Below are 17,292 nucleotides of genomic sequence, written 5' to 3'. Positions count from 1 at the left end.
GATAGAGTGTGTGACCTATTGTGCTATTAAGTAGATTAGAAGTTTGCTGTTGTTTTGTGGTTCGTTTTTTTTTAAATATTTACACCCCTTTTCCTGATATGGAGTGATCTGGCCTCATTCCCTCTGTCTCAACCTCCTTGGGGACAGCTAGCAGCTGTAACATGTGTTTTGAGTTTTCAGTAGCATGGGAGTGAGTGTAAGGGTCGTTTCCAGTGCTATATCTCCAGAACAGAACGTGTGATTTACTTCCATGAAAAATGGAGGTATAATTTTTGGTGTGTCTGTGTGTGTGTCTGTTTGTGTTTCCACATATTTGTGGTCAGCATAACTTTAGAACCTGTTGATGGATTGTAATGATATTTGGTATTTGGGTAGGTGTTTGGAAGACGAAGGTCAAAGTCAATTTTGGATCACCTGGTGTGTGACCTTGGTACTGCAACAGAACTTGGATTTTTGTATCTTTTGACATGGATATGCTATGGTCTTGATTTTTGGTGGCACATAGCTTGTGGTGTAAGGAAGAAGTGTTGTATGTTTGGGCCCTCTAGCAGCTTGCTAGAACTGCTGGGGCATTCTGGTCAAAATCTTCCAAGGAGCAAAAAAGAGCAACTGTGACCATTGCTGTCACCTCTGTATGGTGTGAACCATTATATACACATTGAGATACAATGTATGTGCCAGGTGCAGGTGTAACAATAGGAAATAAAAATGAAATGGTGAGGACACCAGAAAGGTGTAGTTTTGGATCTCACTGTTTACCATAGGTAGATATATAACTTAAGAACAATGATGGAATAATTTTGCCAAACGTCAAACCATATCAACCCCCACAACACACCATACGCACCATCACAAAACAAAATATTTCAAGCAGGTTTGAGTTTTCAGACTCTTGTTAGAACTGAATTTAGCGATTTTCGTCAAAAATGACCGCCAACAAACGGCTGCCGTGGCAACACGAAAATGGGAATTTTTTTAATCTTTGTGAAATCGTTACCAACTAATTTTTTAAAAACTCACAAATTTGGTGGCTCTATAATAAGCCTTTCTGGCGTTAGGCGACATGAACGTTGTCACGGGTGGGCTTAACCCTCCGTCTGAGTAGGGACCCCCAATCAAACATGAAATGCGATGAATATATTACGGGGTTATGACTTCTTAGAACTCTTGTTTAGAGGTATTTTCTTACGTTGGCATGTTGGAACAGCATTACTCCATGTTAAATCAACCTGGCATGTCGTAGTGGAGGCTCCGCTCAGCACATAACCCGTGTTACAAGAGAACGTGACCGTGTCCTGGTAGGAGATCATTCCGGTAGGAGTCAGCATCCCGTTATTTGGGGCCGTCAACGTCAAACACTGTCCGGCTAAAATAAAAAAAATAAAGTTCAGTGAACTTTTACACAATATTCACAATTTCAAAAAGGAAAAATAGGCGATCTTTCATCTCAATGCATTTTGAGAGAGAGACAGAGAGGTAATACACTCTAGCAGTACGCTAATAGTCACATCAAAGTCAAAAGTCAAAGTCAAAGTTCCTTCCCGCGTCTGATGGCGCATAGGGCGGCGCCCATCTCCGTTTCAGTAGCCCTTGGGCCACACAACGCAATCACTACAGCAGGGGGCTAGTCCACTGGTAGTGGTGTCTGTTCAACTTCCATAATCTTTCCCGAATGCTGAGTGCTAAGCAGAGAAAGAAGCATGTACCATTTTTAAAGTCTTTGGTATGACTCGGCCGGGGATCGAACTCACGACCTACCGAATGCAAGGCGAACACTCTACCCACTAGGCCATTGCAATAGTCACATCACCTCTCAAAAAAAAAGATAACTGACAAGAACAAATACATGACAATATCAAAACAAACAGTTCACAGCTATTTACATATAAGTCAGGTTACAAGGTAGTTGCAAAACGTTTCGTATGTACAATATATAACTGGGTTAACTGTAAGATACTGCAGTTTGTAGAATGTGACAGGAAAGGTGAACCCCTTAATAGTAGATGGATACGGGCTGATTCGGATAAACTATTGAAGTCAAGAGTATTGCCTAGCAGGTTCTGAAGATTGCCGAAAAAAATGGTTCTGTATTGTTGGTAGGTAGGGCAGTATAACAAAAAAATGCACAACACCTTCACATCGACACCCACAGTTACAGGCTGGACTAGAAGCTAAATTTCGGATAAATAAACTTTAGTTTACACTGCAGGTGCCTATGCGAAGGCGTGTAAGGAGTGCGCAGGTGTACCGAGGACCGTAGCTAAAATGTTTATTGATGGAGGGGCGTACTAATTTCATTAAATGTTTTTTATACAGTGAAAAGCTAAGTGAAGGAACAGCAGTGTCAAGACCATTCCAGTGTTGTGTTGCATAAGGAATAAAAGACTTTTGGTATCGACTTGTAGTGCAAATCGGTACCCTTAGGTTGTGTTTGTTGCGAAGATTATGACAAGTAAAAACAGAAACTACGGGAGGGATCAAGTCCTTAAGATACTGGCGAGTATGACCGTTAACAATCTTGTAAAACATGACCAAGGAGTGAACGTGTCGCCGATCAGAAAGTCTTTCCCAACCAAGTTCAGCAAGGAGCGAAGAGTAAGAAGAACCTCTTACTGTCCCTGAGACTGTAAGTGCACACTCGTACTGAACACGTTCTAAACGTTGGGAATCACATAAAGTACATCCATGCCATATGATATCGGCGTACTCAAGAAGAGGACGGATAAAGGACTTATAAAAAGTATCAAGTACTGTTCGAGGTAATCTAAATTTCAATTTGTTAAGTGCAGACACTCGTTTAGATGTCTTGGAAATCATATTTGAAATTTGCATTTCCCAAGACATGGTGGTTGTTAAAATACTTCCTATGTGCTTATGAGATTTAACGGACTTAATAACACAGTTGTTGGGGAAAAGATGTGGATGGTAAGGGGGATTTAATTTCTTAGAAAAAGCATTTCTTCAGTTTTCAAGGGATTTAGCTCCATAAGCCATCTTGCAGACCAAGATGAAATCTTCATGAGATCACTATTGATACGAATGGCTGTTGAGTTGGGATTTTCCACGATATCCAATAAGGAGCTGTCGTCCGCAAATAAAAAAGGGCAAGTGACTAAACCATCCACCATGTCGTTAATGTACACTGTCGTTAATGTACACAATGTTCATTCCCTTCGCGAAACGAAGGGTTTGTAGTCACTGCTGTTTTGATGTCAGGGGGTCGTTTGTCAGCCTGATAACTAGGGAACGCGTGGATGGATGGTTTTGATATTTGGTATGTGGGTAGGATTAGACATGAAAAATAAAGGGCAGGAATTGCGTTACGGCAGAGCGCTCTAGCGACGTGTTTTGGTACTGCAGCGGAACTTCCGGTTTTGCTTTTTTTGTTTGGGACTTGTTTGGGTGATGATTTTTAAGTTGTAGGTAGCTGTGTTAAAGCATAGTAAGGTGTGTAAGTTTTAGCCACCTAGGGGTTTCGCAGGGGCGGTGAAAGTAATTCTTGTTTTAGGTTTTGAGAAGGAATAATGCAAGAAGGGGTTGATGGATGTTAATGACTGTAGGTATGCAGATAGCTCACGTAATGATGTACATAATTGTATGCTTGTTATTCAATTTAGGTGGTAATTTGCATAATACCATAGGTATGTGTAGAAACCTTCTACACTCTGTGTCTGTGAACAGAAAATCTCCTTCACAAGACAGATTGATCTGATATTTGGCATGTGGGTAGCTCTTGAGAAGGAGAAGAAACGTTTTTTTTGTCTAGAGGCTTTTGACGGTTTTGCAGGGGATGTTTGTACTTGAAAAATAGTGTGTAGTGTTGTAAGTGTGGCGATTGCGCAATAGTGGTTTACATTTAGGAGTTACGTCATTCAGCGTGGGCTGCAGTTGTGCATGGGCCCCGTCCCCACAGGAAGTGACCCCAAAGGTCATAGTTGCGCAATAGACAGCACGACTTATATATACCAGACGATTACAAGACAATGGTGCTATAGGGACAGTACATTATACTAGCCTGGGTACCATCCGGATAGTAGTTCGCTCCTATGTTCGCTTCTGCTATCCGTCTGGAGACTTGCGCATTCAAACCGTTTGGTGGTGACTCCAGTTGATAAGCGAATCAAGGAATGTGTTCTAGAGCACTCGTTCGATGACAACAGGCCGGCGCCCACATGCGCTAGGGGACGTGGGGCTTTTCAGGTGTTGGAACACCGGTTCGAACGATCACATGAACCCATTCCATAATTCGCTCCTATGCGGGGACCAATCAGCGCCTGCTTCCATAATTTGGACGATTCCAGACGTTAAGATGGTCCGCGTTCCCAGACGGAAACACAGAGAAGCAACTGTATATAGTGTATAATGAATGTCAGAGCTAGAAGCGACTGTATATAGTATATAAGGAACGTCGGAGCGAACTACTTTCCGGATGGTACCCAGGCTAACAGTATACATGATGGAGTGGCAATGTTTCCTATAAGATTTTATAATCTGTAGATTAATGGCAATGAATAAGGGCAATGATGATATTGTTTACAGGGGCCTATATTATACGTTTTAAAAGGGTTGTACATGTAACAGTTACTACAGGTGTGACAGCGATATCACTAGCGTTTTCGCCCCCCATTTATGTATAATTATAGCATAATTATGTATAATTGGACTTCTCCCTAGGGACTTATTAATGTGTTCCGCGAATTAGTCACCCCCTGCTATGTACTCCATAAAAATATAAACAAGATTGGGTAAAGCATTTTTTAGTTATTGTCGTGCAGTCCTGAATTAAATTGTTTTTCCGGAATTAAATTGCGGCTTGCTATATATTTTATTGGACTCTTGACAGGCCCGTTACTTTCAATGTGCAATGTAAAATAAAAGTTACCAAATTTGGGTTAGCCTGACATGCGCGATGACAATTGACCAATAATAAAAGTTACCAGCTTCTATTGTATTAACGATACATGGAACGGCGGCCTTTAGTAAAAGTCTAATTGCCCAATTGCAAATTACAATATTGAAAGAGGCCTCCTTTCTCCTCTTGTCACTAACCTAGTGTAGGCGTGTGACAACTGTATTTTGCTTGAAATTGCCAATGTCTGTTAGTGTCAAAACCATCTTACGTGTGCAAGTATGGACAGGGTTACTCCATTGGCCGTTAGCTTGGCACGTCGCACTAGAAGCGTTTATTAACGGTATCGGTTTCTATAGACCACCGAAACGAAGCTTAACACACGTCTTTTTCAGCACTTGAAAAAATGGGCAAGTTTCGTTTTTTTAGATTGATGGAAAAGGAGTCCCAACGTATTGGCTTTGGTTACACCTGACTCTGACTATCACAACATACCCTATCCTAGAAAATAGTCTGAAATACTTCCGAGAATATTGTCACCTTCTATTCATCTGATGTCTTACGCCTAAGGATGGTTATCCAGGCTATATAGATACAGATTCAACTTGGCTCTAATCAAGTACTAACAACACATTGAGACATGTATTTCCGTCTCAAGAATATCCCTTTTGTCAAATTTAATTTCATTCAATGAAAAATAAGATTGTTACAAAGCCACCTGCCAACTCTCTCCCCATACACGTAACACTGCAGTTACATGTAGTTGCGAATGGTATTAATCATAAGAGTATAAATCAAAGGATTTGTAAAGAATTTTGAAAGTATGTCTATTACTGAGTGAAGGCATGTATTCACACCCCCCTCCCCACCCAGGATAATTAGATACTCGTATGAAGTATTGAGGTACTTACGTAATGCAGGTGGAATCGTTTGACAGAAAACTGTAAGAAAGCCAATACATTTATCTGATCAATGGTCTTAGTGCTGTCTTAAATTAACTACATCCGTTATTGTTTACTCCTATATTGAATGTACATATAGACACTGCGTTATCAGTGATCCGTGAAAGGCACGTATAGACCACGGATAGGTGCATAATTGCACTACTTACAGCCAGGTGATTAGTGACGCAGGACGTCTTGATGGTCTTGCAATGGGATTTAAGATCCAAGACACTTTAGAACGTTTGTACTAGGTAAACACTAGGGGGTTATAGGTCAAGACACGGGCTATCCGACATCAAGGGGGTTTAAAAGAAGCAAAGATTCACTAGAAATGTAAGAAACATTTACAAATGTCACAAAAATGCTCCTAATTCGACTTGGAAAGCCTTTGTTAGACGAGAAGTCAACAGGGCTTTGGAACATGTAACAAGGGCCAAGGCAACAGATATTACTAGTGCTTGCAGGCATTATGGTTGCGCAGTACACAGCAACCGATTGAATAAAAGGCTGTAAAGGAATTGTGTATCTCGCATTAGAGTTGGAATAAAGAATGTAACACCGGTTCTCAATAGTTACAGAGTTGCAAACAACCAAAACCATGGGGTCTTGTACAGTTGACTAAAAGTGTGGTATACTACAGTTGACAAAAGTCAGTAAACACATTTGTACTTACCCAGGCTGAAATTAGCCACCATGAGTGCGCCGACTATCCCCAGGGCAAGCTTCATTGTGTAGTCGTATAAGTGAACAACTTTACGTTTAAAAGTATCCGACACACAACGTGAAGATGTAAGTCTTATCCGAAAAGATAGGTCGTATCTCCAGACGTACACTCACACAAGAACGGTGTCTTCTTCAGGAGAAGTGAACAGACAAACCCCCATGTGAACGCGCGCCGTTTCCTTGTGTAACCTTTACATACCTGGCTAAATTATGTGCTTAAATCTAAAGGTCATGGGGTGACATAACTTCGTACCAAATCGTAAAACGCAGCTGGCTTACTCAGGGTCACCGCACTATTTGTATCTAAATTGTTTGTGTGTATATATACTTCATATTTTCAAATTCAATCTGACATTAGGAATTAACGTCTGACGTGTCACAGATAGTAATGTCAAAATTTAGATACGCCTGCATCTCCCGTTAATGAATAAAGAAAATTACAGGACGTCCTTCAACATCACCCCAAGTCAAAGTTCACAGGTGAAAGCAGATTGTTGTGAATGCGCTTGAATACACGAATTACACACACACGCAAAGTGTGTGTTTGTGTAGGTGAATATAATACGTGTGTTTGTATAGGAATCAGATTTCTATTTTCAATGGTTGATCTTGTTCCCGTGTGAGTTAAATGTGCAGAAGTGTCCTCCACTTTTAATTTGTCCTCAGAATATCCCGTAGGCGCCGTTATACATTGTTCAACAAACATGAATAGACTCTGAGGTAACCACATGGTATGTGATATGGTATGTGAGTTATTTTGTTTCCAGTTCAAGACACAACAACAATATAACAGCATTTCCCACACTATACCGTACAAAGTCTTTAGTGTTTATATAATTAATGCAACTTACAACACGTTGTTTTGATACTGAATATATGATAGGTAATGTTTTAATAAAAAAAAATTAGACTCCGATAATAGACTATTGAGACGTCTTGTCACACAAGTCACATTGCCGCTTATCATACCTTCAGTCAACCGTCCACAATTTCTGTATGGCGGCGATCGCAGACGACAAAGCTATTGTACAGATTTGTCAACGAATCTTATACGCTTCGTGTGTTTATGATCACAGCGACGTGCAGCATAATCGCCGTCTAGTTGAATGGGGGTATTACAATAAGGGGTGCCTACATGTTATCTACATGTTACGATTTGTTCTTCGCACGAATCACGAAATTTTATGGGACAAGCAGCGTTTAATACGAAACGGCCCACCGCTTCCTGGATCACGTCACAAAGTTAAGCGGGATATTCAAAATGGCGGCGTCGAGCTGCGTCGACGGGAAAATATGGCGTGACGCGCCGAAATTACTGCGATACCGAATATACCTAAAACTTTCACAAAACGATTGAGATACGTATGAGGTGCGTGTTGTGTGTATACGTACAACTCCGTATGAAAAAAAAGTGTAACTACTATGGACTTGATATGCACGTTTTATGACACCAATTATGTGCCCTTACATATAAATGCAAGCAGACGTAAAAAGGTAATACACAAATTGATTGACCACGACTAAACTGCATTCATCGAGTAGTCTCTTTTTACAATTATAGGTATCGCTATCTATTGTCACATGCATGTTAGCTATGTTTCTACCATGTACGTGCATTTAGCCTCCGGGAAGGAAATTGCAAATAAACATTCAATATAAAAAAAAGGTTTATTTGACGGAATGTGCGCCTGATTAAAAATATTATTGACTACATAGAAACCCAAAACCTTTCGCCCTGTATTTTATACATGCCATGCAAATCATGTAAAATTACAATAGCATTGTTATCATCAATCAAGGCTGGGTGTATAAAGGTAGGTATCCATTAAGGAAGTCTTGTATCTGCACTTCTTTTTATCTTAGCAATAGAGGTTGTGGCCGTGGATACAATGGATGCACATGATATGTGCAGCTGAAATGAAAGTTAAGAGCACGCAATTCTAAGGAAACTGTTAAAACCTTATTTGTCTCCGATGCTACATCCATGGAAATCGCATTTAGACATATTTAAGATAGTTGTAGCGATTTAAGCCTCACTTTAAATTTGAAAAAAAAAATGTGAACGTTTATGGATTGGACCTTGTGTTGATAAACAAGACACCCCACTGCATATCTTGGCCAAATACTCCAATAAAATCCTTAGACATATACACATGTACTTAATATATATAACACTTCCCTTCACCATGATCATATGCCGGAACTTTTAAACTAGGCGAGAAAAATGGAAGATTGAAAAGTACACAACAGGTCTGGAGATGTGGAAATCTAATGTTACTTCCATATTAAGCTACAACTATCCATTGTTATGAAATGAAAAAATGATACCTTGTTGTGTTGTTAACATATATCTTAAAATATTCTTTGACAATAATGACAACCATGTTTACAATAAAATTGAGAGAAAGACTTGTATGGACGAAGCACAATTGCTACTTATACATGTCAATCGTTTTATGTAACACATACCTAATACTTGACACGTTAACCATTCTTATTTAGACTTATATATTTTATCCTCACTAAAAGCGATGTGAATAATATATATCATTTAGTTGTCTGTTGGCGACATTTTGTTTGGATCTACCTTGAAAAATCATGTGAGATAGTGGCGCTCTGAGATTGGGGTGCTGTAAGCTGGTTCCTTTGTAGACTCTGGTACACCGCTGGCCTCAGCTCCTGGTAATGGCCGCTAGGTTGGACCGGAAGCGGAGGCACAGGCAGGGGTGCCATGGGATAGGAGTAAACTTCACTTCCGGTTCCGGATCGCTGAGACACCGCCCTGCCTGGTGTGTGGACGTCTTCGTACACTGCCTCCGCTACAACAGTGCGGAAGAGTGAAGATTCTTAGACTTAGTTGTCCAGCAAATGGATGTATACATTCACAGAATAGATTTATGAATATGAATTAATGTTAATCTGTAATTTATGACAGAACTACTATCTGTTAACTAGTTTTCTCATAACTTTGTGAATTAAAAAAAAAGAATATTCATACCACAACACATGAACTCTAGTTTAAAATCTCTTATCACATTGTAAAGAATGTGAAGTAAAACAAGTACTGAGAAGAGAATTTGCATTCCAGAACCACCTTTTTGAATGATTGAAGATATACAAGTACTTTACTTCGGTGAGGATGAAACATCCAAATGATAAGATATGCCAAAAGACAAAGTCATTGGCGAAAAACAACGGATTTGTAACTTGATATGATGTAGCTACAAATCAATTATTAATTGTGTTTGTGGATGATTTCTTTGTTAATCACACCCACTTGGTTATTTTATTTATTGTTACAACGATTGATGTTTTGGTATTTATGTTATAGCCTTTGACCTCTGACCCCTCCTCATTACTTCCGTTTACTGAGTTTATGTTACATTTTTGCAATCAGTTTACCTCAGTTTTTCTCGTGTCATACTGTATACATGTATTTTTGTTGACTTTATGTTATTTAGTTGTTTTAATTTGTAATGTTGATGGACGACTCCAGGAAGAATAGAGTTATGATAATACTTGTAACTCTAATTGGAGATCAAAATAAACAAACAAACAAACAAAAACAAACAAACGGATGTTGTTTGAAACGTCTGACCGTTTCCAAAACCATACCCAGTTTCTTGAGTAGCTGCTTTTTGGTGTACTTTACCTATGTTATGCTCTTTGTTCTTCGCCTTCCGGCAACATAGAATAAGGAGTGTAACAGCGCCCACTAGCAGCAGTCCTCCCACAAGGCTGCCGACTGCGGCACCCACCACGACCCCAACTCCAAAAATTGGCCTTTCTGTAAAGCCAAGTATTTTTCTTTTGTTAAAAAGTAACTTGACAGAATACCAAATATTTCTCGATTTTTAATATGAACATTAATCGACGACATTCCGGAAATGACGGATCAAAGACGGCGGGCACAATATGCTTCCTGCCATGTTTGACCAATTGCTGACGTCACATATCCACAAGATCACGTGTTGATAAAGATCACCTGCCTGTAACTCCAACGAATTTATATTATAAAGTGATTGATCATCCGTATCGGTTGTTGAAAATTTGCTTCTTCCAAACCATTTAATTTGTGTTGAAAGAAAGTTTAGCAAAAATATGATTACTACCAACACACTCAGATGAACGACTGAACACATAATAATGGCTATATTAGTTTGCGTTTTAGACAAAGGTAGTCTTTATTAACAAAGTAACTTAAAGCACAGTGACTTTCGTCAGGTCTTCTGCATCTATACATGCGTAATGTACCAGTGGATAGAGAAGGACTACCAGAAAGGTGTATGAATATTAAAGACGAGTGACTTACCTGTTTGACAAGTATCTCCTTCATAGCCAGCCGGACATGCGCATTGGAAGCCACTGTCCCGATGGATACAAGTTCCTCCATTTTTACACGGATTGGGAATACAGAAGTCAACTTCTGTAAATAACAAGATTGTACCAATTTCTGATTATCGTTAAAGCGGAATAAATCTAGATTAATATTGGAAAACCTAGAAATACTATTATCTATCAATACTGCATGAACAATATGATTCAATGCCCAAGCCGAATGAGCAGTCCTTTGCACAGTTCAATAAGTCTAACCTTTAGACATTCAATACTTGTATATCTGTCAAACACGTCTTACGTATGCATGTTGGGACAATGTTACTCCATGTTCCGTTCGCTTGGCACGCCACAGGGGAGACTCCGTTCAGTTGGTATCCCGAGTTACAGGTGACCGTAACCTGGGTCTGGTAGGAGTACGGTCCGGGAGGACTCAGCGCTCCGTTAGTTGGGGCCATCAACGCCGGACATTGTCTGGCTAAATGAATTGATAAATCAAATCAAATAAATCAATTTGAAACTCATCCTAAGTGAGAATATCACGCACACTAAGACTAACTTGAAACTGATGGTATGTATCAACTAAAATCTCATCTTACGTGTGCACGTTGGAATAGGATTAGTCCATGTTCCGTCAGATTGGCACGTAGCGGTAGCAGCGCCGTTCCGTACGTATCCCGTGTTACAGGTGAATGTTACCGTATTCCCGAAGAAGTTTGCTCCGGTAGGGGGCGTCCGCGATCCGTTAGTTGGGGCCGACAACGCTGAACATTGCCCGACTAAAAGTTCAAGAACCATAAATATTAATTGCAATGCATGTGCATACTGGATATTCCGTAACAAACATCTCCGCCTTTTGATCCGTGATTATCTATATTTGAGCCGTATATAGTTTGGCGAAGGAAAGGCTGTCATGTAGTTTCCGTTTTGTGATACTATATTCTTCTTTTTTACATGCTACAATGCTCTGGAATTGCTAGCAAATATCAACTTGCAGGTCGTCTTACATGTACGTGTGCATGTTCCAACAAGGTTGCTCCATGTTCCGTCAGCTTGGCACGTCACAGGAGAGACTCCGTTCAGTTGGTATCCCGAGTTACAGGTGACCGTAACCTGGTTCGGGTAGGTGTACGTTCCGGGGGGACTCAGCGCTCCGTTTGTCGGGGTCGTCAACGCTGAACATGGTCTGGCTGAAATGGCCAGTAACTTTTGTTACATGGGTTCTTAAGACATGCTAGAAAGTATGTCCAATAAACTACTACTATGTTTTTAGGTTATCTATGGGGTCACGTACTTTCCTTGCACAGAACTATTAACAGCATTTTATTTCGCGGGTCTATGCACTAAAGATTAGAAAAACGACGCCATGTCATCTATACCTGTCTATCACGTTTTAAATAAAGAAAAGTAAACAAAAGCTGTATATTCTACCATTTACATTTATTAGCATAAGTCAATAACTTATCCGACATTTGAATCGTGCGCAAAGATTCAATGGATACGGATGGTATATATCAACTGAGAATTCATCTTACGTGTGCATGTTGGAACAGGACTACTCCATGTTCCGTCAGTTTGGCATGTTGCAGTTGTCGCGCCGTTCCGTACGAATCCCGCGTTACAGGTGAATGTTACTGTATTCCCGAAGAAGTTTGCTCCGGTAGGGGGCGTCCGCGATCCGTTAGTTGGGGCCGACAACGCTGAACATTCCCCGGCTGAAAGTTCAATAACCATTAATTGCCATGCATGTGCATACTGGATATTCCGTAACAAACATCTCCGCCTTTTGATCCATGATTATCTATATTTGAGCCGTATATAGTTTGGCGAAGGAAAGGCTGTCATGTAGTTTCCGTTTTGTGATACTATATTCTTCTTTTTGACATGCTACAATGCTCTAGAATTGCTAGCATATATCAACTTGCAGGTCGTCTTACATGTACGTGTGCATGTTGGAATAGGGTTGCTCCATGTTCCGTCAGCTTGGCACGTCACAGGAGAGACTCCGTTCAGTTGGTATCCCGAGTTACAGGTGACCGTAACCTGGTTCGGGTAGGTGTACGTTCCGGGGGGACTCAGCGCTCCGTTTGTCGGGGTCGTCAACGCTGGACATGGTCTGGCTGAAATGGCCAGTAACTTTTGTTACATGGATTCTTAAGACATGCTAGAAAGTATGTCCAATAAACTACTAATGCTTTTAGGTTATCTATGGGGTCACGTACTTTCCTTGGACATAACTATTAACAGCATTTTATTTCGCGGGTCTATGCACTAAAGATTAGAAAAACGACGCCTTGTCATCTATACCTGTCCATCATGTTTTAAATAAAGAAAAGTAAACAAAAGCTGTATATTCTACCATTTACATTTATTAGCATAAGTCAATAACTTATCCGACATTTGAATCGTACGCAAAGACTCAATGGATACGGATGGTATATATCTACTGAGAATTCATCTTACGTGTGCATGTTGGAACAGGACTACTCCATGTTCCGTCAGTTTGGCATGTTGCAGTTGTCGCGCCGTTCAGTACGTGTCCCGAGTTACATATGAACGTAATTGTATTCCCAAATGAGTTCGATCCGGTAGGGGGCGTCCGTGCTCCGTTAGTTGGCGCCGACAACACCGAACATTGCCCGGCTGAAATTTCAAGAACTTTTCATTGCGATATAACTTATGATTATATTGAAGATGCCAAAAAAATGTCCCCTTTCGATCCATGATTATCATTCATTGGTCTGATACTATATTAATTCTTACTATTAAAATTCCGACTGACTTTGCTAGCATATATTACGTGTTTGTGTGCATGTTGGAACAGGGCTGCTCCATGAGCCGTCAGTTTGGCACTTCGTAGTTTCAGCGCCATTCACTACGTGTCCTGCATTACAGGAGAACGTAACAGTGGCAGGGTAGTTGTGCGGTGCGGCAGGACTCAGCGCTCCGTTAGTCGGGGCCGTCAACGCGTTACATTGTCTGGCTGTAAGAATAGAATAGACTTGATGAAGAACCTTATCGGCTCAAAATACTTTTTTTCTGCAAATCTGCACTGGTGCAGGTAACATTGAATATCACCTACACCAGAAACATTTTACCTGCACCACAATGAATCTAGTGACTATGCTTCATACTAAAATTGTTTGATGGCAAAGACAATACTTTTCCGAGGACATTCGATAAACACACCGAGAGTCCTAGCCAGACCGGCAAGTCTTTTCCTACATGGCACGTCCACGTAGTGCTTATGGAAGGTCCTCGGGAATGACTGCCTTGGCTGCCGAACAAATTATTGGCCGGTCCTGGCTAAAGTTTGGTCAAAGTAGGTCAAACAATTCCCTTTTAATACTCTCTTTACTACCTTGTGAATAAATTTTACAAGTAAAACTCTCTAGATATTGCAAGTGGACGCCCAAACCGCTTTTTAAAAGTTATTTTTGTTCATTCAATTCATATACCCATTTTAGGGGTAGAAGTAACGTAGCACTGCAAATATCGATGAGTCGAAAGTTATCTTACGTCTGCATGTTCCAACAGAATTGGTCCACGTTCCGTCAGCTTGGCACGTCACAGGAGTGACTCCATCCAGGTCATATCCCGAGTTACATGTGACCGTAACCTGGTTCGGGTAGGCATATGGTCCTAGGGGACTCAGCGCTCCTTTAGATGGGTTCGCCAACGGTGGACATGGTACGGCTGAAATGGGCAAATACTTCTTATTTCGAAGATATATTTCTGTGCTAAAGAACAAATGACGCGTTATAACTATTACGCCAATCATGTTTTTGTATGAAGAAAAATGTGTTTAGCATTAATCATTTTGAAACCCATCCGTTCATCCTACGTATACTAAAATTAGACGGAACTTGTCAGTGTATGTCAAATTAAACGTCGTTTTACGTCTGCATGTTGGTACAGTATTACTCCATGCTCCCCCAGCTTGGCACGTCGATGTAGTTGCGCCGTACAGTAGGTATCCCGAGTTACAGGTGAACGTTACTGTATTCCCGAAGGACGTCGCTCCGAGAGGACTCAGCGCTCCGTTTGTTGGGGCCGTCAACGTCGAACACTGTCCGGCTGAAATGTTCAGTAACCTTTTATTACGGAGATATAATTCTGTACAGACGTCACACAGATCATACTATTTCTTTCTAATATGTTTATGGAGATGCCTACATACCAGTACATCAAATCGTTGAAAATTCCCAGTAGATATCAATTTGCGAGTTGTCTTACATATGCATGTTGGAGTAGGGTTGCTCCATGATCCGTCAGCTTGGCACGTCGTAGTTTGAGCGCCGTTCCGTACGTATCTCGTGTTACAGGTGAACGTAACCGTGGCAGGGAAGTTGTGCGGTGCAGCAGGACTCAGCGCTCCGTTAGATGGTGCCGTCAACGAATTACATTGTCTGGCTGTAATGATAAAATGGACTTGATGAATAACCTTATAGGCTCTAAAAACAGAAGACCTGCTACGATAAAATATTCTTATTAATTATGCAAATGTCCTCCTATTTTGCATCATTTGTATTTTGTTTTGTACATCTTTGTGTAAAAATCATTAGAAATCCATTATTCCTTTGAGTTATCCTCTTTTAGACAGAAATGCCTCTGCAATTCCAAAAGGATTTGCTAGAAGGTCCAAAGTTTTGTCTCTTCCTTTCTAGCAAAATAGTTATCTGAACAGCATGCTAGTAAACGCTTTCATCCTTCATAATTTGCAAACTCAGCTTACGTTCGCACGTTGGAACAGGGTTGCTCCATGTTCCGTCGGCTTGGCATGTCGTATCAAAAGCACCGTTCCGTACGTATCCCGAGCTACAGGTGAACGTGATCACGTCCTGATAGGAGTTTTCTCCGGTAGGGGGCGTCCGTGCTCCATTGGTTGGAGCATTTAAAACCGGACATTGTATGGCTGAAATGATCAATAACACTTTCTGAAGGGGATCTATAAATTATCTAAGAGGCACAACGCCTATCGCGATGTAAGTCTATTCTATTTTAATATACGTAAGTCATGAAATTGGTTTGTTATAATTTCTGTGCCATCATCTTAATGCATGAATAATGCAATTCAATGGTACAATAGTACAGTTGCTATCATGTATCAACTTACGTGTGCATGTTGGAACTGCATTACTCCATGCTCCGTCAGCTTGGCACGTTAGGGGAGAGACTCCGTTCAGTTGGTATCCAGAGTTACATGTGACTGTAACCTGGTTTTGGTAGACGTATGGTCCAGCCGGGGGATTCAGCGCTCCGTAAGTTGGGGCAATCAACGCCGGACATTGTACGGCTGTAATGGTTTATTAAGGACTTTTAAGACATGCACATAGAGGGACATATTTATTGAATTGTTTATAGCAGCTCTCTCACCAACATCTAGTGTATGTTTGTGCAATGCACAATTGGATTATAGTCGTCATTTTTCCAGCATTTCAATACTGAGAGTGGCAACCTTTCTTAATATTTTCTCGCTATTAGAATTTTTGCCTGTGAAAACTACATTTTTGCTAGAAATTACTGGTAATAATATGTTCAAAACCATCTTACGTGTGCATGTTGGGACAGGGTTGCTCCATGTTCCGTCGGCTTGGCACGTCACAGGAGAGACTCCGTTCCTTTGGTATCCCGAGTTACAGGTGACTGTAACCTGGTTCGGGTAGAAGTATGGCCCGGCAGAACTAAGTGCTCCGTTTACTGGAGTGGTCAACGTCGGACATTGCCTGGCTGAAAAGGTTTACCAGTCTTGTTCAAGAACCTTTTGAGGAAAGCAGTGTATACAGAGCAACGTCTTTTGCCAACGTTTGAAATACATGTAGTAATAAGTGTCTAATATGCTCTCCCCGTATACTCTTCCCTAATACGCTCTTCCATCTCGTATAACATAGTTATCTGGAATCTTTACTAGCACTCGTATATATTAGGCTTCCGAGTTTGCGTTCTAACTCGAGCTGATGCACTTTCTTTTTTTTCAATTTTTTAATCATTTATTACTACCGGCAATACCATCGTCCATTTGTCATTAAAATTTTGCTTTATATGCATTTTCCTTTTTTTACACCCCATAACACCCCCCACCCCACCCCCAAGACTTATCAAACTTTCGTACACCAGCCGTGCAAAAGTAAAGTAATGTCAGTTTGTTTGTAGACGTCTGTTTGCATGCCATCGTATATATATATATATATATATATATATATATATATATATATATATATATATATATATATATATAATACATTGATGCGAGGGGACATTCGAGTCCCTCTGCTCTCATTACTATACGTAGTTGTTAAAAAGGTACATTTTGCCAGAAATTCATCGCATCTTTATCAGTGTCAAAAACATCTTACGTGTGCATGTTGAGACGGGATTAGTCCATTGTCCGTTAGCTTGACACCTGCTATCGAAATCTCCCACCCGTACATAGCCGTTGTT

General features: G+C 40.6%; 1 protein-coding gene across 1 annotated transcript; it reads right to left on the bottom strand.

Moving 5' to 3' along the window:
- Positions 1 to 11,947: 11,947 nt before the first annotated feature.
- On the bottom strand, positions 11,948 to 15,975 carry LOC118411127 (E-selectin-like). Its single transcript, XM_035813168.1, has 8 exons — positions 15,968 to 15,975; positions 15,587 to 15,669; positions 14,752 to 14,928; positions 14,371 to 14,547; positions 13,652 to 13,834; positions 13,315 to 13,494; positions 12,914 to 12,971; positions 11,948 to 12,041 (listed from the first exon to the last, which is right to left on the bottom strand). Exons 1-8 carry the CDS (start codon positions 15,973 to 15,975, stop codon positions 11,948 to 11,950), a joined length of 960 nt encoding a protein of 319 aa, XP_035669061.1.
- Positions 15,976 to 17,292: the final 1,317 nt, after the last annotated feature.

This window comes from Branchiostoma floridae, chromosome 3 (genome assembly GCF_000003815.2).
Source record: "Branchiostoma floridae strain S238N-H82 chromosome 3, Bfl_VNyyK, whole genome shotgun sequence".
In the NCBI taxonomy this organism is placed as follows: domain Eukaryota; kingdom Metazoa; phylum Chordata; class Leptocardii; order Amphioxiformes; family Branchiostomatidae; genus Branchiostoma; species Branchiostoma floridae.
Note: the sequence above shows the minus strand (reverse complement) of the source record. Positions and strands in the feature narration are given on the sequence as shown.